The 24,634-nt window shown below is 39.1% G+C and overlaps 1 protein-coding gene across 3 annotated transcripts in view; it reads left to right on the forward strand.

The window, feature by feature from the left end:
- Positions 1-11,817, forward strand: part of CHRM2 (cholinergic receptor muscarinic 2) — a 148,336-nt gene extending 136,519 nt beyond the window's left edge. The window contains exon 3 of one of the 3 annotated variants that reach the window (XM_080666663.1): positions 6,202-11,292. In XM_080666663.1, the coding sequence (XP_080522789.1) occupies positions 6,249-7,649 (1,401 nt within the window). In that variant the 5' untranslated portion in view covers positions 6,202-6,248 and the 3' untranslated portion in view covers positions 7,650-11,292. Of the gene's footprint in view, positions 1-6,201 lie in introns of all 3 variants that reach the window. The other 2 variants (XM_080666664.1, XM_080666662.1) reach the window with 2 other exon arrangements.
- Positions 11,818-24,634: the final 12,817 nt, after the last annotated feature.

Raw genomic sequence — 24,634 nt, forward strand, 5'->3', positions numbered from 1 at the left:
GCGGCCTCCTGCACACCTCCCACTGGGGATGCGCCCGCAACCAAGGTACATGCCCCTGACCAGAATCGAACCCGGGACCCTTCAGTCCGCAGGCCGACGCTCTATCCACTGAGCCAAACCGGTTTCGGCGAACTCTGTTATTTTTAAGTAAAATTGAAAGTCACTCATATGTGTCATCCTAATATAAGCAAACTGTGTTACCTTCTTCTGCATCAATATCACAACTGTGTGATGAAACTTTCCTTCAGAAAAGGGGACTTGGATCCCCAAGACTTCCTTAAAATGTCTCTCCCCAAGTCTCTTTTCTTCCTCTTTCTCTAACATCATTGATGTAAGAACAACTTCAAAGCCTATTAAATACCAACACCAAAGCTGTTTATAAATTAGTGGAATTAACTGAAAGTTTAGGATATCTAAAACAGAATATAGACTATATACCTCAGTGGTTATCTCTTCCATTGTATAAAATTAAAAATAAATGAACTTCATTTGCTGCCTACTTGGTGATAATGCCATGCAAAATTACCACATCTCACTCTTTGGGCAGAGGAGAGATGATGGGTAAGACTCCTAGACTATCACACCTAGTTCCTCAGTAGGTATAGTCTCACTTCCAATGGCAGTCAGCTCTTTTAATTTATCACCTTTTTTTTCATGGTTTCTCTAACAGTGGCATTTTGTATTGAAAGCTCGATATCTAGGCATAATATTGTTGAAGTAAACTTTTAATTATCTCAGGACAGAGTGTGCTTTTTAGCCCTTAAATACACAGTTTAAAAAGCTATTATGGCCCTTATTTATTCTATCAGTTAGAATTTCAGGCAACACTGGTGAGGCTGATAATTTTTATCTCTAGTGTCTGCTCAACAAGTAGGCTGCTTCTTAGAGATCAATGTCTGAAAGAGATAGACAGAGAACACCCAAAACACCCTGCCATTTTTGGTAATGTATTCGAGTAGCAGCAGAAATCAGAACACTATACAAAGTATATACACCAAGATTACATTTTAAAAACAAAAATTAAATAAACATAAGTAATCATAAATTCAACCTCATGGGAATTCCTCTTGATTTTTTTGTTCTGAAATTTTGTTATACAATTACATATATTCTCTCTCTCTGGATTCCAATTGTTATCAATCATGAATTCCTTTTGTCCCAATTTTTCTTATTCTTCAAAAAACTTTAAAAACAATGAATCAAGTTTTGTGTCATGGTCTGGTATAGTGGAAGGACTGTGGCCCTAAAAATCAGATACTACCAGGTGCTTGCCAGTTATTTGATTACTAGAAGCCCAGTGAACGAAATTCCTGCATGGGGGGTGTCCCTCAGCCCAGCCTGCACCCTCTCCAATCTGGGACCCTTCGAGGGATGTCCAACTGCCCGTTTAGGCCCGATCCTAGTGGGATCGGGCTTAAACAGGATCGGGCCTAAATGGGCAGTCGGACATCCCTCTCACAATCTAGGACTGCTGGCTCCCAACTGCTCGCCTGCCTGCCTTCCTGATTGCCCCTAACCGCTTCTGCCTGCCTGCCTGATCACCCCCTAACCACTCCCCTGCCAGCCTGATTGCCCCTAACTGCCCTCTCCTGCAGGCCTGGTCACCCCTAACTGCCCTCCCCTGCAGGCCTGGTCCCCCCCAACTGCCCTTCCCTGCAGGCCCAGTCGCCCCCAACTTTCCTCCTCTGCTGGCCTAGTCACCCTTAACTGCCCTTCCCAGCAGGCTTGATCGCCCCCAACTGCCTCCCTTGCAGGCCTAGTCCCTCCCAACTGCCCTCCCTTGCTGGCCATCTTGTGGTGGCCATCTTGTGTCCACATGGGGGCAGCCATCTTTGACCACATTGGAGCAGCCATCTTGTGTGTTGGAGTGACGGTCAATTTGCATATTACTCTTTTATTAGATAGGCTAGAGGCCTGCTGCATGGGTGGGGGCCAGCTGGTTTGCCCTGAAGGGTGTCCCAGATCAGGGTGGGGGTTCCCTTCAGGCGTGGGGTGGCCTGGACGAGGGGCCTGTGGTGGTTTGCAGGCTGACCCCGCCCCCAGGCAACCCAAGTGGAGGCCCTGGTATCTGGGATTTATTTATCTTCTATAATTGAAACTTTGTAGCCTTGAGCGGAGGCCTGGGCCGGCCAGGGTGTGCACGAAGCTTGGCTTCCTCCATTGCCCGGGAAACCCAAGCCCCCTGCTCACTCCGTGGCAGCAGCCATTTTTGTTGGGATTTATTTATCTTCTATAGTTGAAACTTTGTAGCCTTTAGTGGAGGCCTGGGCTGGCCAGGGTGTGCAGGAAGCTTGGATTCCTCCATTGCCAGGGAAACCCAAGCCTCCTGTTCGCTCTGTGGCCGCAGCCATCTTGGTTGGATTAATTTGCATACTTGCTCCTGATTGGCTGGTGGGCGTGGCTTGTGATGTAGCGGATGTATGGTCAATTTGCATATTACTCTTTTATTAGCTAGGATTGTCATCTGTAAAACTGAAAAAGATACTTCTTTTCAGGGTTGATGTGAGAACTCAATATATTAAAGTGCAAAAAATTCTATCACTTAAGTTATCATATATTGATAAATTTTTATTAGCATATTACATTGTGGGTACATCTATTAAGTGATCATTATGTATCAGGCATCCTGCATGACTTAGGCAGAGTGTGGAGAAAATTTGCATTGTTTAACTTAATTTCCACTGTGTATCTAAATACATATCCAAATTTTTTAAATCATTTTAATGAGGATTCTCTCTGTAACTTCATAAGATGTTACTGTAAATGTTTAGAATGTTTATGTGATTGATTTGAATATTTTTGTTAGAGGTTACATATTAATTCACAAGGTGACATATTTTTATGATGATTGCTTTTAGAAAAATGTTTATATTAAATGTCATATATTACCAAAACCGGTTTGGCTCAGTGGATAGAGCATCAGCCTGCAGACCGAAAGGTCCCAGGTTCGATTCCGGTCAAGGGCACTTAACTTGGTTGCGGGCACATCCCCAGTAGGAGGTGTGCAAGAGGCAGCTGATTGATGTTTCTCTCTCATTGATGTTTTAACTCTCTATCCCTCTTCCTTCCTCTCTGCAAAAAATCAATAAAATATATTTTAAAAAAAATAAAAATAAATAAATAAATGTCATATATTTTAATGTGCAGAACACCACTTACTAACCCTGTATCTTATTGTGAATATTTGCTGTCCAAAATCACAATTTTAGCCTAGACACAAAGATCCTGTGTTGCCTAAACCAAAGACCCAACTTAAAGTTGGGGCAGAGGGCTTAATTATGGCAAGTCAGAGGGGGGAATACTTGGGGCACACATTTGCTGCTGGGTAAGACTGTCCCTCAGACAAGCAATAAATATTTATAGCAGCATCTGGAGTTAGGCACAGGGGTTTTGAATCTCAGATAACTTAATTATTTTATTTTTAGTTTAATGCTTATAAAAAAAAGAATCTAATAATAATACAAATCACCTCAGGAGTTTCTGTGAAGAGTAACCATGCTCAGTATATGTTCATAATTATCAATATTATTGTCATTTACAATTCAAAATTACTGATAATTTAATATCATTGATAATGATAATTTAGTATTGCCTCTATCACTACACCCTAAACTGAATCTATTTCATAAACACACATACACAATTTTTTCTTTACTGTTAAAAAAGGTAATTAACTTGTACACATTTAACAACTATGAATATTAAGAACATATATTTAATGCTTAACATTTATAGATCATGGTTCAGAAACATTATCTCACTTTGATCCTTACCTTTAGAAGAAAAATCATTATTATTATCCCTGTTTGAGAAAGAAATAAAATTAAAGTCCATGGAAGTTAAGTGACATGATCAGATTCACACAGCTAGTCATTAAGAATAGATATTAGCACCCACAACTTTGTAAGAATAAATACAGGAATTCAAGTAGTGAAAGCTAAGGGCAGGGATTTTTTTTTTTTTCTCATAAGTTTCTATAGTACTTTCGGGACTTAGTCATAAACTAACATCATAAAATACCAAACCGATTATTACATACTTGCCATAGTAAGATGTTAAGTCTTCTGAAGGTCATCTTCATTGTTTAGTCTGTTGTGACTATGTTATTTCATAAATGATGTAACTATTATTGTTTTAATAAGGCCCTATGATGCCACACCAGAAGTAAAACTTCTTTAGAAATGTAAACAGCAGAGGTGGCAAGAGCTTGACAAGAGGTTGACAAAAGGAAACTTTTTTTTCTAGAACAGTCTTCACATAGCTTGTGTATCACATGGGGGGAAGGAATGCCATCCTTCTAACACTGTGCTTGCTTCTAAGTGAAATGTTTTTCATTTTTACAGATAGCATTAATAGAAACAAGTAAATATTATAACCAAAAATTTTAGAGGATCTGATAACAACTAAGTATGTTAACATTTACTATGTTCTACCAGAGTAAGAATTCCACATCCCTCAAAAGGAACCTGCTTCTCTAGTAATCAGAAAAATACAAATTAAAACCAAAAGCTATACTTTACTTCTCTCAGGTTGGCAAACATTAGGAAGATGCATAACAATTGTTTGAAGGTTATTGAGAAACAGGATTGACCTGATCAGGGTAGGATCTGCTGCCACCATCCAGGGGAACAATATAGGGGTCCTCAGAGGAAAGCTTATACCCAGCCCTGATCCAGTGCTCTAAATCCTGGGCATGTACAATAGGGACATTCATATGCAAGCCCATGACATGTTGTGAAAATTTTCATTTCAACACCATTTCAAGCAGTTTGAAGCAATCTTCATGCCATTTACTAGAGAAATGTATAAGGAAAGAATGCCATGATTTGCTCACTATGGAATTAGGAGCAATACATTTGAAATAGCAATACATTTGAAATAGCAATACATTTGAAATAGCTAGAACAACATATTGAGAGTAATTTGAAAAATAAAACATTCAAAAAATTGATACAATAGTATCAATATATCTATAATAATAAAAACATAATATGCTAATTAGACTGTACGTCTTTCCGGACAAAGCCGGATCCCAGGTGCCTGCAGGCAGCCGGAGGGAAGCCCAGGTCCCGAGTGCCAGAGGGAAGTCGGTGCCGGCAGCTGGGGAAAGGAAGGCCTACTCTTGCACGAATTTCATGCATCGGGCCTCTAGTATTTTAATAAATAAGTTCCTTTGCAATATGTGGAATATTAGAAATGCTAATATGTGATACTGACCGCAAGTGTAAAACAGAAGTCAAGAAAATAATACTCACTGGGTGAAGGGTATTGGTTAATAAAGTGTTATTATATTATCTTTATTATCATTATTAGTCTTATAAAAAAGTCATAGAGCTACCAGGTGTAAAGCAGTTATTGACTATAAAAGTCACAACTCGATATTATAAGTTTTATGCTTTCTTCCATAATTTTGTCCTCTCATTGGTTTATATATTTTGTCCATACCAGAAACTTCTTGATGCTTTGTAAAGTTTTCTATAAATTTTGGTTTATTTAGTTCAGTTCATGAACATTATGCTCAGTTTACTTGATTGATGATAGAGATAAATAGATAGATGACAGACATATTCTTATCTAGATATGATCACATTCAAAACATTATCAGACTTTAAATAAATTGCCAGCCTGAAAGTATCTTTTGAATCATCCTTTTATTTTTTTTTATTTTTTTATTAAGGTATTATATGTGTACATATCTTACCATTGCCCCCGCACCCCACTCCCATACATGCTCTCACCCCCCCCCCTCAATGTTTTGCATCCGTTGGTTACTCTTATATGCATGCATATAAGTCCTTCAGTTGATCTCTTATTTCCCCCACCTCTCCCTAACCTTACCGCTGTAATTTGACAGTCTGTTTGATGCTTTACTGCCTCTGTATCTATCTTTTTGTTCATCAGTTTATAATGTTTTTCATTATCCCCAAATGAGTGAGATCATGTGGTATTTTTCTTTCATTGACTGGCTTATTTCACTTAGCATAATGTTCTCTAATTCCATCCAGGTGCCTACAAATGGTAATAATTCCTTCTTTTTTATGGCAGCATAGTTGAATTATCCTTTTAATTGGGGCAGGTAGGTGTAATAAACAGGTAGGAAAAAGAAGGATTTTGGTAAATGTGGTTCAAAATGAAGAAATCTGATATATTTTAAAGTAATGTTTATATTATATTTGTTAATTTTATTCTATTTCCTTACAGGTTTAAGTGTTTATTTGGCTACTTGGCTACTGATTAGAGAACACAAAATGAACAACTCAACAAACTCCTCTAACAGTGGCCTGGCTCTGACCAGTCCTTATAAGACATTTGAAGTGGTGTTTATTGTCCTTGTGGCTGGATCCCTCAGTTTGGTGACCATTATTGGGAACATACTGGTCATGGTCTCCATTAAAGTCAACCGCCACCTCCAGACCGTCAACAATTACTTTTTGTTCAGCTTGGCCTGTGCTGACCTCATCATTGGTGTTTTCTCCATGAACTTGTATACCCTCTACACTGTGATTGGCTACTGGCCTTTGGGACCTGTGGTGTGTGACCTTTGGCTAGCCCTGGACTATGTGGTCAGCAATGCTTCAGTGATGAATCTGCTCATTATCAGCTTTGACAGGTACTTCTGTGTCACAAAACCGCTCACCTACCCTGTCAAGCGGACCACAAAAATGGCAGGTATGATGATTGCAGCTGCCTGGGTCCTCTCCTTCATCCTCTGGGCTCCAGCGATTCTCTTCTGGCAGTTCATTGTAGGGGTGAGAACTGTGAAGGATGGGGAATGCTACATTCAGTTTTTTTCCAATGCTGCTGTCACCTTTGGTACTGCCATTGCAGCCTTCTACTTGCCAGTGATCATCATGACTGTGTTATACTGGCACATATCCCGAGCCAGTAAGAGCAGGATAAAGAAGGACAAGAAGGAGCCTGCGGCCAATCAAGATCCAGTGTCTCCAAGTCTGGTCCAAGGACGGATAGTGAAGCCAAACAACAACAACATGCCTGGCAGTGATGATGGCCTGGAGCACAACAAAATGCAGAATGGCAAAGCCCCCAGAGATGCTGTGACTGAAAACTGTGTCCAGGCAGAGGAGAAAGAAAGCTCCAATGATTCCACCTCTGTCAGTGCTGTCGCCTCTAACATGAGAGATGATGAAATAACCCAGGATGAAAACACAGTTTCAACTTCCCTGGGCTATTCCAAAGGTGAGAACTCTAAGCAAACATGTATCAAAATCGTCACCAAGACCCAAAAAGGTGACTCGTGTGCCCCGACTAATACCACCGTGGAGCTAGTTGGTTCTTCAGGTCAGAATGGAGATGAAAAACAAAACACAGTAGCTCGCAAGATTGTGAAGATGACTAAGCAGCCTGCAAAAAAGAAGCCTCCTCCTTCCCGGGAAAAGAAAGTGACCAGGACAATCTTGGCTATTCTGCTGGCTTTCATCATCACTTGGGCCCCATACAACGTCATGGTGCTTATTAACACCTTCTGTGCACCATGCATCCCCAACACAGTGTGGACAATTGGTTACTGGCTTTGCTACATCAACAGCACTATCAACCCTGCCTGCTATGCACTTTGCAATGCCACCTTCAAGAAGACCTTTAAACACCTTCTCATGTGTCATTACAAGAACATAGGCGCAACGAGGTAAAACATCTTTGGGACAAAGGAAGGTGGTCAAGGGGAACTTGGGAAGAAGAAGAGGGGTAAAAGAGCTAGTTTTAAAATCTCTGCCATTGCACTTTACAGTCTTATTATGGATGTGCAATTAAGGAGCTCAAAAGTGACACTCTTTTGTGCCTATGCTCCAGTTTGAGAAACTCTCACTTCATAAGCCCTGCCAATGTAGGAGCAATGAGACCAAGAAAGCCACATGTTGGGAATGTGGATTTAATGATGCTCTACATTTTCTCAGTCTCTTGAAGAAGGGCTTCTGAATCTACAGTTTTATCAGTTTCTGCACAAGAAGGAGAATAACCTTGCTCCTTTTTTGTTGTTCCCACGTGTCTTTATAAGTCAATGAAAGGCTACAGTTACAAGCTAACATGGAGACTTAAACATAAAGAAATAGACATTATGCCATAGAGCAGTAAAGAAATAAAACCAAAAAGAGTGTAGAAACAACCTCAGAGTGCTAAGCATATATTACTCTTTTCTTATGGTTTTACCTAGAGGGTTGCAATATTATAAATGCTTATTTTTTACCTTTGCTTTTCCTAACATCAAAAGAAAACAAACAAAAACAAACAAAAAGGCCAATGAGATCACATCATTATTTTTCTCGCTCTGGCACTTGTTTTTGTACTGTTCTGCACTGTGTAAGGGCAAATTATAGAGGACTTTCACTAAACCAGAGACAGCCATGAAAAAGGGGCATTTCACCCCTGATCACTGTGTCCTTTGCCTTTTTTGGTGGTATAAAAGCCTATAAGGATATAGTTCAGTTATGATCCTTTATGGGAAATGGTTTCACCAATCTGGTTTTCTCCCAAACTAACCTCTTATTTTAATAGAATAGTCTCCCTAATATATAAACATGTTTGAGAAGCCAAAGTTATTTTTTTTTAAATTGAGGTTTATCAAGTTAAATAATTGTCATTACAGTTGGAGAAAGTTTACTGAGGCCAGACAAATTTTGAGATAAGAAAATGGGTGGTTGAAAGGACATTCTGTTTCAACCTGAATGTGCCTGACCTGCATATGAAATGTTAACTTGTAAAACATGAACTTCTGGCCTTTGTCAGCAAGAAGAAGATGTTGCTTTTTTCATTTTGAATTCTGAATAGAATTAATATACTCCTGTAGCACCAGTGACCTCTGGGTCAGTCCCAAGAAATTAAGACCTTCCCCTCAATACTTTCTGAAAGCCATTATTCAGCTCATAAGGCTGTTTATAACCATCTTATGATCCAATAGAGAGAAAAAAATAAACAATTTAAAAACATTTACCGAAACCATATATTCCACATTCCTTAATTGTCAATTCTCCCTAAAAATGTTTAACTTCAAAATTCCATCAATAGAAGTATAGTAAACTTTGTGACAGACATGTAGTGGATAACTTAAACAGAGGCCAGGTGAGCTCAGCAGAATCTAAAACAATAATGTAGTGGTTGTACCTGGGTCATTCTCACATTTCCCTAATACTAGGCCATAAGAACGTCATGTCAGGAACTAATACCCAAACAGTGGCTTTAAAGAATCTTGTCCATTTAGATATTTTTATATGGTACCTCAAATAAATATATGATTATATTATTCATGATTTAACTAGTTATTTTCATTTATCCTTTGTTTTACTATGTTTTCTGTAGTCTTCCAATTAGATTTTCTAAAGATGATCCAATCAATAGAAATAAAAGTTATAAAACTTTTTTTCAAATTTCATATTCTGCCTTTAGGTTTATGTCTTCATCTTGACCAGTTAAATATCTATGTGAGCTGCATGATGACTTAATCAGTATTAGACATTAGCAATTTAGTTACTTTCTGTGACTTGCCTCATTGATGGCATCTCAACAATTTTGAGAGTTAACCAAAAGCACAACACAAACAACAACAAAAAGAACAGCCAGGAAGAAGCAAATTGCCAACAATGTTTTAACCTAACTTTATCAAAATAACCTCCTAGTTGAATAACTTCAGTCACACACCCCCCCCCAAAAAAAAAATCTTCCATGTATAAACACACAGCATCATTTCAGACAGATTCCTTCATACTACAATGATGTCAATGTAAACATTTACATTTTAAATTGATATTTATTTGTATTTTATTTATTCAAATCCAGGAATAAATTGTGTGGGATGAGCATCAAGCCAATAGAGTGTTTGGTTCCCTGTAAACAAAACAATTGACTGGCTGAATGTTTCACTTATTAACTTGCACTATTATGATGTAGATTCAGCTTTAGTGGAATGAACTCTTTGGATCCAAGGACTGAGGATTCCAGATTCTGGTCTCTTGTATGCAACAATCCAACTCACTTTGAGTCAAATTGCCTGTTACTCCCTTTGTTCCTTTTATTTTTGGTCTTCGCCACCTGTTATTGAAAGAGAAATCATCAACGATTAAAGAAAGGAATTGAAGATAGACTGAAACATCTTGGAAGTTTTGTCAACCAGAATAAAAAAATGGAAAGAATACTGAAAATGGTAGATTATTAGACAGATATAGAGACTGTATTCAAAGGTTTGCATTAACTACTGCCGGATTTGTCTATTTCAGTGGCTTTCGACTGGGGATGCTTTTGCCCCCCTCCCAGGGGACATTTAATAATGTGTGGAGACATTTTTGGTTGTCACAACTTAGGGAAGGGCTATTGGCAACTAGTGGATAAAGGCCAGGGATGCCGCTAAACAGCTTACACAGGATAGCCCCACCCACCCATCCCAACTAAAAATTATTTGGCTCAAAATGTCAATGGTGCAGAAGTTGAGGAACCCAGGTCCGTTTCAAGGGATTCTAGAGCTTGCTTTATATAAGTGGGAAAATAATCCTGTATCACTATTAGAATATCAATGCAAATTGCTCACCTGTTTGAAAAAGGTAATGCTCACCAATCATGTATCAGACACACTATCATCCACTGAGTCTGGTGTATTTGTAATTCATAGACTGGGAACACAGGCCACATCTATATATCCAGAATCACCAGACCAGGCACATAGCACATTGTTTCCAACATCTTAGTGCCTGATTAGATTGCCACAGAATCCAGTCAATTGAGGTTTCAGTAGCTGGCCATTAAAATGGTTGCATTGATGTAGTCAGTTTCTATTGGAGCTAACATTTGTCTTTTCAAAAACATTAAGAGCCTCTTTCAGAAACAGTATGATTCATCTCCTTTGTTTTTACTGGAAAGGTGAATATCGGTCAAGAATTTCTTCTTGTAGCAATAATGTAAATATCACAGAGTGATCTTATAAGAAGAGGAGATTAAATATGTGAAAAAGCCAGGTCATTTCTTGAAAGAAAAAAAAAGAAATGATTGCCCTTTTACCAGTTCATCATTAATTTAATGGCAGATCCCAAGTGTTAAGATAAAATACAGTAAGTCATTTTACATTTGTCCAAACCATAGAATGTGCAACACCAAGAAGGAACCCTAATGTTAAATATGGATGTTGGGTGAAAAAATTATGTGCCAATGTAGATTCAGCCATTATAACAAATGTACCACTCTGATGCAGATGTTGAGAGTGGGGGAGGCTGTGCTTGTGTGGGGACCAGAGGGAATATAGACACTCTCTGTACCTTTCGCTCAATTTTGCTGTGAACCTAAAACTGCTCTAAAAAATAAAAGTAAAAGTAAAATCTAAAAATAAAAAAAAAGTCACATGAGATTAGCTTTCCAGCATGGATGTGGAAGCTGGAGGTCCCACATACTCCTACTCTTTGTCCATTCACTGCTTTTTTTATCCTGAAGATCTGATATTGGGGGAAATGGGAGTTCAAACTGATGACAACATACACGTAGAGATGCAATCTACTTTTGTTTTCTCCTACTTAGTTGATACTTGCCTTTTCCCCAGTGATAATATCCCTTTCAACAACCACAGCACTGGTGTTGCAAATAGATTAGGGAAGCATCCAAAGCCAGATGACGTGCAAAGTGTATTTTCAGCATGTATATACAATACCATGCCTCTCCAATATGCTTCTCTTACAAGGGTGCACGCTGCAGCATGAACTGTGTGCATATTTAATGTATCTTCCTGGGATATGCTGTATGCTTAATATACATATTCTATAAATAAAGCAATGAAATGTATAATAGAAATACATATTTCTGTATGCAAATAAATATATTATCCACAAAATCTTAATATGCAATATGGTATATGTTGATTCAGAGTCACAAGATAAGCTTTTATATGCCCACTTTTCGAAGAAAGTAGTATTTGCTTTTGAAGGAAAAGGTGTAAGAACAGCCAAAATCCTACCCATATTAAGACTAAAATGTTTTATACTCTTTGAAAGCATGGCACTGATTTTAAATATCTCTTGAAAGAATATATTAATAAAACTTTGCTGGTGTCACCCATGTGACAACAGTGCTTTTTGCTCCTCTCTTCTGCCTGGCCACTGACTAGAACCTTCCTGGCTGTTACGGTTCCAACAGCTGTGTTGATCTCACGTCTGATTGCCTGATGAGATTGCAACCAATTCATTGACATACAGCTTCACTCAACTCCAAAGTAACTGATTTTTGTCAAATAAAAACTAATCATCCCGGGAAGAAAGGATGACCTTCAGAATGTTTTGCATTCTGAAAACCAAGGTAAAGGTTGTGCAAGCACTGTATTTTATAAGCCGCTCTTTCCAATACCAAATCTCATACAATAACTCTTGGTGTAATATTATGATGCAAGTTTCTCCAAGAAATTGCAAAAGAAATGGTTTGTCTCTGTGTGTTCAACATTTTCTGCACAGCAATTGTCTTCCAGTCTTTGTTGCCCATTCAACTATCCACATTCCCCAGAACATTTTCCTTGGCTCATTAATAGCATGAGTTTTAAGCAAATATTGTTATGATGTTGGGTGTGCAATCCTAAGAGATGCTTACATTTTAATAGAAAAATTATAAACATTGAACATTTGAAAGACATATTAATCTTTAGATACAACACATGCAGTGGGAGAAATATTTTTTTCCATGAACTCCCGTTTTTGTTCCAAATTTTATAACTTATTTCAATGCCTATTCGTGTCCTAAATTTCTCCTTTCAAGCCACGATTCACCCTTGTGAATTTCTGTCCTTTCTCTAAACCAAAATCATTTCTGGAAAAAAAATGAAGGAAAAAAACTGAGTTTTCTATCAATTCTCATTAGTTTCTTATTGTTCCAGTGAAATGTTCTCATTTCATCTTTTAGAGTTTGAATTGAATCGTGTTCTGATGAATTGTCAAATGCTACTTCTAACTAGATGGTTGCAAATACTGAGACAAGAAAAAGAAAAAAAATTCTGCCCATCATAAACTTTCACTTTATAACATGTATCAACCTTTCTCAACTAAAAAATGGAAGAAGCAGAATGTGGTAAGTTGTGACTGTAGATATTTCTTAAGTAGGTGACATTGTAGAAAATCGGTTCTTTGGCTTCCTAAACACACACTCACACCATAAGTCGTGGAAAACTGCAAAGAAAAATGGCACCTATCTTCTGTATTTGAACAGTACACCCAGTGGTTCACCTGAATCTTTAAACTATATCTTTACTGGACATATGGGTATCTTGGGAGGTTTTGTCAAATGAAAAATGAGTATCCTATTATTAATTTTTTGAGGACCATCCATATTATTTCCCATAGTGGCTACACCAATCTGCATTCCCACCAACAGTGCATGAGGGTTTCCTTCTCTCCACATCTTCACCAACACTTGTTGATTTATTGATGATAGAGCCATTTTGAGAAGTGTGAGGTGATATCTCATTGTGGTTTTGATTTGCATTTTCCTGTGATTCATGATGTTGAGCAGCTTTTCATATGTCTATTGGCCTTCTGTGTGTCCTCTTTGGTGAAGTGTCCATTGAAGTCCTCTGCCCATTTTTTAATCAGTTGCCTTTTTGCTGTTAAGCTGTATAAGTACCTTTTATTTTGGATATTAACCCCTTAGATAGTGTCATTGGTGAATATCTTCTCCCATTCAATTCCACTGCTATCTATGACCTTTCTATTACTTGGAGCTCTGTTGGAGAAGACATTTCAATCTTGGGTCAGATAAGTGGTATTGAAAAAAATTCTACTGCATGACAGTGATTGTATGGAGTCCTGGTATGCAAACATGCCTACATCAGAGAAAGCCATCATACACATAGAAAACACATCTACAAATATATACCTTAATTATGAGTACCCCCAAATATTATACAACTGTATAATATTGTTCTTTTAATATCAATACCACTATCTAGAAAGCTGAGGAGAAGATATAAGTGATGATTTCTCAGTACATTCCTTTGAAATCCCTCTCAGACATTCTTTTTAGGTTGATACCTTTTTTTTTTTAACCTATGGATGATGTATAAATGCAGGAGTGATGTTTACTCTGAATATGCAACAGATGATCAAATAGTCAAAATGTCTGGGATTGTGAATTAATAAACAAGAAGTCAGGCATGCATGTTCCATTTTTCAGAACAAGTAAGATTACAAACCAGATTATTTTTGTTTTTCTTGGGATTTTCACTATTTCACCTTACTAAAGAAAAAGTACACAGGGTCATTTAAAGGCTAGATATTAAATGGCTAAATAAAACCATTTTATTTTTTCTCAACTCTGTTAGGTAACTTGGCCTATATAAAAATATAATCTGAACAACTTTGTATTTAAGCAGAAAAATGACTAAAAAGAATAAAATTAAAAGTGAAACAGGAGCAATTAACCCTTGTTATGACATTCCGGTGAGGGAAAATAATAAACAACTTATGTATAAGCTCTCTCAAAGGAATAACAATAAATATTTAATGGAACTTATTTTTTTCCAAGTTTTTGTATTTTATTTTTGGTATGTTTACTTCATCTCTTTTTAGTGTTTTTGCCAAAGTCCTTACTAATGTTGTTTAAAAGTAATTTGTATGAATGTTTTGAGAGGCAAACATAAAAATTGCTATTTTGCTAGAGCTTGTTGTTTCCATTTTAGTTGATGCTGCTACTCCAGAAAGAAAAAAAAAACTAATTTAAATATCAAAACAAAATACCACCACAAAAAAATATGGACAAAGGACAGAATTACAGCTTTAAATGAAAAAATAATTCTGTGTAATGATGGTTTTCATATGTAATCATTTCTGAACATGGCATCGATTTCCTCTGTGGTCACACAGCTGTGAACCGTGTGATGGACTCAGGCCCTCAGTCACCCTGAGAAGAGCTCTAAACATATCAACATGCTGTTTAGTGGGCACGATCACCAAAAAGTATAAGGAGTCACTTAAAGACTAGATATAAAAGGGGCTCTCTCATGATTAACTATTAGGCCCATTTCAGGAAGTTAAAGCCTGCCAAGCCCTTTGTTGAACACAGAGTTTGTGAAAAAGTCATTATCACAAGCTTGGGAGAATTGAAGAAAAAATAAAATTATTGGAAGTTTCAGAAATAATGAAAAAGAGAGCCAAAGTTTGTGCTCATTGTACACCTATCTATTAGGAAGCAAATACAATAGTATTCTTTGCACATGTACAGCTTAAATATTTTATGTAACTGACAAATTGGAATTAGGTTACATTAGCTATACTTTTTACAAACCTGTCATGATAAAGGAATCTGGTATTTTTCTTGTTTCCATTCTTTTGCTTTTTATTTAAGAGTGAGAAATAGAACTTTCATTAGAGAGAAACACATACATAGTGTAGAGTACTAGTCTTTTTTAAATTCTTTATTAAAAGACAATTACTTCAATGTATTTGAATTACAAAACATATAGTGAGATTATTTAATAAAGAAAATGTACACACTACTGAAGACTATATTCTTAAACAAAACATTTTATATTCTATAAATTGTATGAGTGTACTTTTTGATAGCGTCTTTAAAGATAATTCAATTTCTATATAAACTTGATTAGATATATTATTCCTATAAATTAAATATAGTTATACAAGTCTGTATAATTTATCCACATTTTATTTAGAAAAGGAATTTAATGGAAAGTGATTCACAAATATAAGGAGTGAGGTATGTGCCAATGGAAAATAGTCCACATACCAAAGGAGTGTTGGCTTAGGTGTTGATGATACATGTGTGCAAAGACATTCCAACTTCCATATTCAGCAGGGAGGAAATGGTGCCAAATCCCAGAAATAGTTGGAAGATGATAGCAATTACATGCCATGACCTTGGATGTCTTTCTGCCAAGCTGTATCCCTAAGTGAAGTATTATACCAGGCAGAGAGTTCAACAATAAAATGCTTTTTTATATGATTTATCGCGTTTAGAACACATTTGTAAACATCTTGGAAGTCAGACTCTGGGCACTCCTGAGTCCTCTTTAAGATAGAATACCACCTAGTACAAGTTCCTCATATGATAAAGTACTAATTTCAATGCAAACTAGAGGGAGCTCTGACTTTACCCTCAAAACTTTCATTTCATTTTCTCTACCTACCACATGAAAACAGTTCCAGAGGACCCTCTCTAACTTCTGCTCTCCCTTTTTCTATATCTAAAGTATTGGACAGAGGGATTCCATATTTGCTCAGGTTTCTAGAAGTGAGTGGTGGGTGACCTGTGTAGGGAAGATTTCCCCTTTTTTATGTGCTTTCCCCAAATAATTAACATTGAGATATTGATCTGGGATCCATTTTTTTTTTCCAAACAAGGAGAAGCAAATCAAAAACCACACAAGCTAATACCAAATGTTCTCAAGTCTACAAAGGCCAAGAATTACCATGGCTTAGAGAATATTACATTCTTGACAATGAGGTGATGTCAACTCCAGCTCTAGGAAAGGAGTCATTCAGACATATTCATCCACTCAAGTTTACGGTAAACTGACTCTCTGGATTGATCAAAATATTATTTTCCAACTAGTCTCATCTTTGCCTGGAAAGCTTTTTTCACCCTTCTTTATCTGCTTAATTTCTAAAAATCCTTTATTTTTTATTTTAAAAAAAATTTTGTATTGATTTTTAAAGATAGAGGAAGGGAGAGAGAAGCATCCATGTGAGAGATTGAAACACTAATTGGCTGCCTCCTGCAACCCAGACCAGGAATGGAACCAGCAACCTTTCAGGGCACAAAGATGATGCCCAACCAACTGAGCTACACTGGCCAGGGCCCCAACAATCCTTTAAGGATGACAATTTCAGGACTGTCTCCCCTGAGTTTTCTGACTACATCAGATCCTCCACTAAGTTCCCATACCATTTTTCAAAATTGCAATTTTATTTACGTTTGTGGGATTTGTATACCTTTTTGTCTCTGCCTGTAGACTGTAAGCCTTGTAAATACAAAGACAATGTCTGCATTTGGCCACCTGAGACCATGTCTGAACCATGATCACTATTGTCTCTCTAACATTTTTTCTCCACTTACTAGTTGTTTGACCTTGAGAAAGTCATTTAATTTCTTCATATGTAAAGATAATCCATATTTATATATACATGGTACTGCTATAAACTATATATATATACACTGAGTGGCCAGATTATTATGATCTCTGAACTCATAATAATCTGGCCACTCAGTATATATATATATATATATATATATATATATATATATATATATATATATGAGAGGCCCAGTGCATGAATTCGTGCATGGGTGGGGTCCGGCCAGCCTGGCCAGGGGGAGGGGACATGGGTGGTTGGCCGGCCTGCCTGCTGGTTGAACTCTTGGTTGAGGGAACAATTTGCATATTAGCCTTTTATTATATAGGATACTAGAGGCCCGGTGCATGAAATTCATGCAAGGGTGGGTGTCCCTCAGCCCAGCCTGCACCCTCTCCAATATGGGACCCCTCGAGGGATGTCCAAATGCCCGTTTAAGCCCAATCCCAGTGGGATCGGGCCTAAACGGGCAGTCATACATCCCTCTCACAATCCAGGACTGCTGGCTCCCAACTGCTCACCTGCCTGCCTGCCTGATTGCCCCTAACCGCTTCTGCCTGCCAGCCTGATCACCCCCTAACGACTCCCCTGCCAGTCTGATTGATGCCTAACTGCTCCCCTGCCAGCCTGTTTGCCCCTAACTGCCCTCCCCTGTAGGCCTGGTCACCCCTAAATGCCCTCCCCTGGAGGCCTGGTATCCCCCAACTGCTCTCCCCTGCAGGCCTGGGTCCCCCCCCAACTGCCCTTCCCTGCAGGCCCAGTCGCCCCCAACTTCCCTCCTCTGCTGGCCGGGTCACCCCTAACTGCCCTTCCCAGCAGGCTTGATCGCCCCCAACTGCCCTCCCTTGCAAGCCTGGTCCCTTCCAAATGCCTTCCCCTGCTGGCCATCTTGTGGTGGCCATCTTGTGTCCACATGCGGGCAGGATCTTTGACCACATGGGGGTAGCCATCTTGTGTGTTGGAGTGATGGTCAATCTGCATATTACTCTTTTATTAGATAGGATAGAGGCCTGGTGCATGGGTGGGGGCCAGCTGGTTTGCCCTGAAGGGTGTCCCGGATCAGGGTGGGGGTTCCCTTGGGGCGTGGGGAGGCCTTGGCAAGGGGCCTATGGTGGTTTGCAGGCTGGCCACGCCCCCTGGTGACCCAAGCAGAGGCCCTGGGATCTGGGATTTATTTATCTTCTACAATTGAAACTTTGTAGCTGGAGTGGAGCCAAGCCTTCCATTTCTGTCGGGATTTATGTATCTTCTATAATTGAAACTTTGTAGCCTTAAGCGGAGGCCAAAGCAGGCCAGGGCTGCAGAAGCTTGGCTTCCTCCATCTCTGCGGGCAACCCCAGCCTCCTGCTCTCTCCAGCTCCATGGCTGCCGCCATTTCTGTTGGGATTTATTTATCTCCTATAATTGAAACTTTGTAGCATTGAGTGGAGGCCTGGGCCAGCAAGGGCAGGCGGAAAGCTTGGCTTCCTCCATTGCCAGGGAAACCCAAGCCTCCCTTCTGCTCTCTGTGGCCGCAGCCATCTTGGTTGGGTTTATTTGCATATCCCCTCCTGATTGGCTGGTGGGTGTGGCTGGTGGGCATGGCTGGTGGGTGTAGCAGATGTATGGTCAATTTGCATATTACTCTTTTATTAGATAGGATACAATGAGAGGCCAGATTATTATGTGTTCAGAGATCATAATAATCTGGTCACTCAGTATATATATATATGCAATATTTTGAGGATTAGAAGTAACTATCTATTCTGAAAAGTTCCTAGCAGAAGGCCTGACAAAGAGGGTACTCAATAAAAGCTGTAAGTTTATAACACTTCTCATAATGGAAAACTGTAATAGAGAATAAAGGTTCCAGGGCTTTTCATGCTGCACTTTGTGGAGCCCTGAGTATCCTGTTAACCCAGCCAGTGCTTTACTGAAACAAGTGAGGCTTATGGACACTCAAGACCATGTCCTCAGAACCAAGAGTTAACTTTGAAACACCCGGAATGAGTCATCCTTTCCTTAAGTGGCACAGCTCAAATTCTTTTATTTAGCTTTTTGCTTAAATAATCACACATATCACAGTAATAAGATTCTTGGCATCTTACACAGATCTAACTCATTTTTTATGCCAGGCATTTAATTACTTAGATCTGACCACAATCATATGAAAAAATGTTGTTATACCCATTATATGACGAGGAATCGGTGCCTCTGTGAGACCAAGTAATTGCCTAAGATCACAGCTGGTAGGTATGTGTATAGCCAGGACACAAACCCTAAAATTGGTTATCACAGCAGTAAGCACATAGAAGCAGCTTGGCCTGGTTTCCTTGGTTCAGACTTGATTTACACTGGCTAACCTGATGTATTTAGTAGTGCTTCTCATACCATACCCCTGCCCCAGCTCTATATAGTAGTGCAGTTCTTAGGAGTTTGAAGCTTTTGATAAGGCAAAACAATGTTTCTTTTTCCTTAAACCCTCCAGGTTTCTTACAGTTATTGAAATGTTTGGAAGTTCTTTTAAGATTGTCATATACTCTGACATTAGTCTTCAAACAGAACAGTTTCTACTAACCTCAAACAAAACAGTGAAATCAGTGGAATAAAATGCCCCTGCGAAAAATGCCTACTGACTATTTCAGTGAACGAGACACATTTACTCAGCCTAATCCCTATACCTATTCTGAGAAGTGGCCACTATTATCTCCCTTTTCAGATGAAAAATATGTGATTTATGAAGTTAAATGATGTGGTCCTCACCAGTTTTATTGTCTGTGAATAAGAAAATAAATTGGTCTTTCACATTTAAAAAGAGCATAGTCAGGCTGTAGAAAATGAATAGAGGATAGATTTCATATGTGCTTATGGTAGATGATATTATATACTCCTTCCCTAATAAGTTCAAGTTTGTAAGGAAACTCTTAGGGGCTGCTCTCAGGTGAAGATTTCAGGGTATTATCACAGGTACACAGATGCTACTGGAGGTCATGTCAGTGCAGAACAGTTGGCTATGTTATCTTCAAATGGTGGTTGATGGGGCTGGCTATAGTATGTAATAATTTATTTTTTTCCTTAATCCTTACCTCAGGATATGTTTTTTGCCTTTGTTGTTGGTTTTGTTTTAACTGATTTTAGAAAAAGGGGAAGAGAGAGAGAGAGAGAGAGAGAGAGAGAGAGAGAGAGAGAGAGAGAGAGAGATGAGATGAGAGAAACATTGATTGAGCGGGAACTCCATGCCTGCTTTGCACTAGATACTAAGTAATGCACAGGGAAGAGTTACATGGGTCTCTCCATCATGGGACCTATATGGCTGAAGAAGAGGGAGAGGATGGAAATCTGGGAGTTGGTTATGGAGGGCCTTGTCTATGGAGATCTTGGTGAGACCATATTAAAGATTTTCAACTTTATGCTGAGCCATTATTGGTTTTTGAAGAGGATGGATATTACCAGATTTCGGATTTTTAAATACCTCTCTTGTATTGTGTACCCAGTGGGTAATGCTGGACACAGAGAGATCGGTGAGGAGTTCTTGCAGCAGCCAAGCTTTCTGCCTTGAATAAGGGAGGGATTGAACATGTTATTTGCTGACATAGGTAATGTTCTTTCTTATGAATGTTTCATTTTCAGAAACATCTAAAATGTAATCATTTAAACATGGTGGCCTCACCCTCTGGCTTGCACCAGAAATGTATTGCTTTTTTAAAAAAATTTCTTTATTGATTAAGGTATCACATATTTGTCCTCATCCCCCTATTCCCATCCCAAACCCCTCCCCATGCATGCCTCCACCCCCCTGTTAGGCTTATATTCATGCATACAAGTCCTTTGGTTAATCTCTCCCCCTTACCCCCACCCTCCCCTACCTTCCCTCTGAGGTTTGACAGTCTGATCGATGCTTCCTTGTCTCCAGGTCTGTTTTTGTTCATCAGTTTATGTTGTTCATTATTTCCCATAGATGAGTGAGATCATGTGATACTAGAAATACATTTACAAGAACCAAAAATGAGACAAGCAATAATGGTTATGCTGAGAGGCAAATGAATCAGTCTGTAGTGAGTTTCTTTCTGGGCCAACAGTTCTTTTGAGTCCCAATTTCAATGTCAAACAGTTCCTTATGTGTATATGTCAGCAATGATATTTCAGTTCTAGATGGTGGACAAATGGTGGTAATGCAGGTCTGACCCTTTCTGGTGTGGTCCTGGGCAACCTGCAGCGATGCACAGCTGCTGACTGCTAGTATGGCAAGGTGTTGTCAGCATCTTCCATCTCTGGACTGTTTCTCTTCTGTCTTCATGGCTGGAGCAGTCCTGTCAATTCCTCTCTGTTGCAGGAATCCACATGATCTTGGAGTTGTTTTCTGAAAATATACAAACATATTCTCAACCAAAAGTTAATAAAGAAATCTTTTCTATAAATTCAACTTGGGATCCTTTTTCATTTTTTGCCCAAATGATTTTCCTTTGGCTTGTTTTGACACCATGTGTGTTTTTCATGGGTGTCTTGCTGTTAGCATTACAAATGAAAGTTAATTTTCTAAAGTAAAAATTTTCTAGATGTAATTTACTTACAGGATATTTTTCCTTACGTGATATTCTTCTACTATCCCCCCTTTTTTGATTTAAATATTAGGAGGCTTTTGGAAATTTTATAAAGCGGTCTTGATAACTTTTAAATTTTAATTTTTACACTAAAATATGACTGCTTTAGGTTCATTGCATGTTATGCAATTTTACCCTGAGATGAACTACCAATAAAAATTTTAGTTAACACTTTAGGAACAGCTTTTTGTCCAGTACAATTAATTTTTCTAGAATATTCGCTTATTTCAATTAGCCAATTTAAATTAGTCTGAAAACTTGACTACTATTTTACTGTCTAATTTAATACTCTAACAACAATCTTATTTTACCCTGTAAATATTAGTGGAAAAGATTATTTGCATTCTTGGGTAGGCCCTGAGCATTCCTGGTGCTAGGCTGGATTTAGATATCAAAAACCCACTTCCCCACACCATGGGCACAAGACAACTCAAATAAGTCTTGTTGCAGTAAGAGGGCAGCTGCTGTTGGCCAAGTCTCTGTCTGTTACCTGGGTCCCGATTTGAGCTGGGCATGGGAAGCGAAGCAGCCATGGGGGTGGGAGACCTCCCTCAGAAGGTGTGAGGGTTCAGGCCCCTGCAAAGTTGGGGGGTGAGGGTCTGCGCCCCACCTCTGTTGACCTCCAAGTTCTCTCCTGATGGCCCCTCTGCGACTGTGCCTGTCTTAGGTTGTTCCTTCCCTGAGGAATCTTACCCGTCTCTGGCTAACCAGCCATCATCCGGGGACAAGCAGGGTGATTTGAGGTTCAGTTCTGTCTCCTTGGTAGCCTATGCCCCCATGGCCTCCACGCCCAGCACCTGCCTTGAGATCCCCTCGCCTGCTGGCGGGGCCCCGGCACTGATCACGTATCTTGGGGAACCCAGGTTTCTTCTCCAGGGAGGGCCCAGCTCACCCCACTGGGCAAGAGACAGATCCATGGTACCAGCCACCACGAGGCTTCAACCTCAGCATGAACAGAAAGCTCAGGCAACAGCTGAGGGCAATTGGATTGTCAGAAGAGGGTGCCTCTTGACCAAAAGGGCAAGAGGGGCCAATATAGAATGCTCAGGTGCCTTCCCAGGGGGCCCTCTACACAGTGGAAGGGATTAAATCCTTTCATGTCCTTTTTAAATTGCTGCCAGACATTCAAAGAATTAGTTTGTAAGTTTGTTTGGGATAATTGTACAATATGCTGTTTTAATTCTAAAATATCAAGAGATGTGTTACCTCTGTCTCCAAGCACCAAGAAGATGATTTTTTATTGATTCCCAAGGGTGCGAGGTACTATTATAGGTAATGGGGGTAACACAAATCTGGGAAAAATTATAATGACATTGTAGAATAATATCATGTAAGGATATTCTTTGCTCTAGGCCATGGCAATTCCATTTCAAACTGGTTGTCAATTTCTTTTTGTATAGACAAGGTCTTAGTAACATTTTCTGCACCTCTCCCAAGAGCAAGTAGTTATAGTCCCTTCCTTTGGTGTCCACGCAAGCCAGAAACCTCTCTTTAATTTTACACACAAGGGAGCAGTGGTTTGATTTTGTGTCATACAAAAGGGAAGCTGGGTGGCGCCACCTGTGTAATTATACTTCCTTGCCCCACCCATGGTCCTCCTGGATGACCAAGGTGTTTGGTATTATTGGTGACTACATTACGCGAGGGATCAGCCCATGTAAGGGCTCTTACCCATGAAGGGTCAGAAACATAAGTCCAAAATACTTCCCCATTTGCCCCAGGTAATATTACCGTATAGCTGATGACTGTTAGCATGGCAAGAAAGACGTTCTCAGGCGTACTTGGGGTTCTGGTGACCTCACAATTTCTTTTTTTTTTAAATTATTATTATTATTATTATTATTATTATTATTATTATTATTATTTTACATATGTGTCCTTATTCCGCCATTATTCCCCACCCCCAACTCATGCCCCACCCCTCTGTTGTCTGTGTCCATTGATTAGGCTCATATGCATGCACACAAGTCCCTTGGTCGATCTCTCCCAATTACTCCCACCGACCCCCTCCTTCCCTGAGGTTTGAGATTCTGATAGACGTTTCTCAGTCTCTGGATCTGTTCTTGTTCATCAGTCTATGACGTTCATTATATTCCACAAATGAGTGAGATCATATGATATTTATCTTTCTCTGCCTGGCTTATTTTACTTAGCATAATGCTCTCCATCTCCATCCATGTTGTTGCAAATGGTAGGAACTCCTTTTTTACCGCAGCGTAGTATTCCATTGTGTAGATGTACCAAAGTTTTCTGATCCACTCATCTGCTGATGTGCATTTAGGCTGTTTCCAAATCTTAGCTATGGTGAATTGTGCTGCTATGAACATAGGGGTGCATATATCCTTTCTGATTGGTGTTTCTAGTTTCTTGGGATATATTCCTAGAAGTGGGATCACTGGGTCAAATGGGAGTTCCATTTTTAGTTTTTTGAGGAAACTCCATACCGTTCTCCACATTGATTGCACCATTCTACATTCCCACCAGCAGTGCAAAAGACTTCCTTTTTCTCCACATCCTCGCCAATACTTGTCATTTGTTGATTTGTTGATGATAGCCATTCTGACAGGTGTGAGATGGTACCGCATTGTCATTTTGATTTGCATCTCTCTGATGATTAGTGACTTTAAGCAGGTTTTCATATGTCTCTTGGCCTTCCTTCTGTCTTCTTTCAAAAAGTGTCTATTTAGATCAGTTGCCCATTTTTTGATTGGGTTGTTTATCTTCTTTTTGTTAGGTTGTATGTGTTCTCTGTAAATGTTGGAGATTAAACCCTTATTGTTGATATCATTGGCAAATATATTCTCCCATGCAGTGGGCTTTCTTATTGTTTTATTGATGGTTTCCTTTGCTATGCAAAAGCTGTTTATTTTGATGTAGTCCCATTTGTTTATTTTCTCTTTAGCTTCCATTGCCCTAGGAGCAGTATCAGTGAAGAAGTTCCTTCGGCATATGTCTGAGATTTTGCTGCCTGTGGATTCCTCTAGTATTTTTATGGTT

Source organism: Plecotus auritus (genome assembly GCF_963455305.1).
Source record: "Plecotus auritus genome assembly, chromosome: 4".
Classification (NCBI taxonomy): Eukaryota; Metazoa; Chordata; class Mammalia; order Chiroptera; family Vespertilionidae; genus Plecotus; species Plecotus auritus.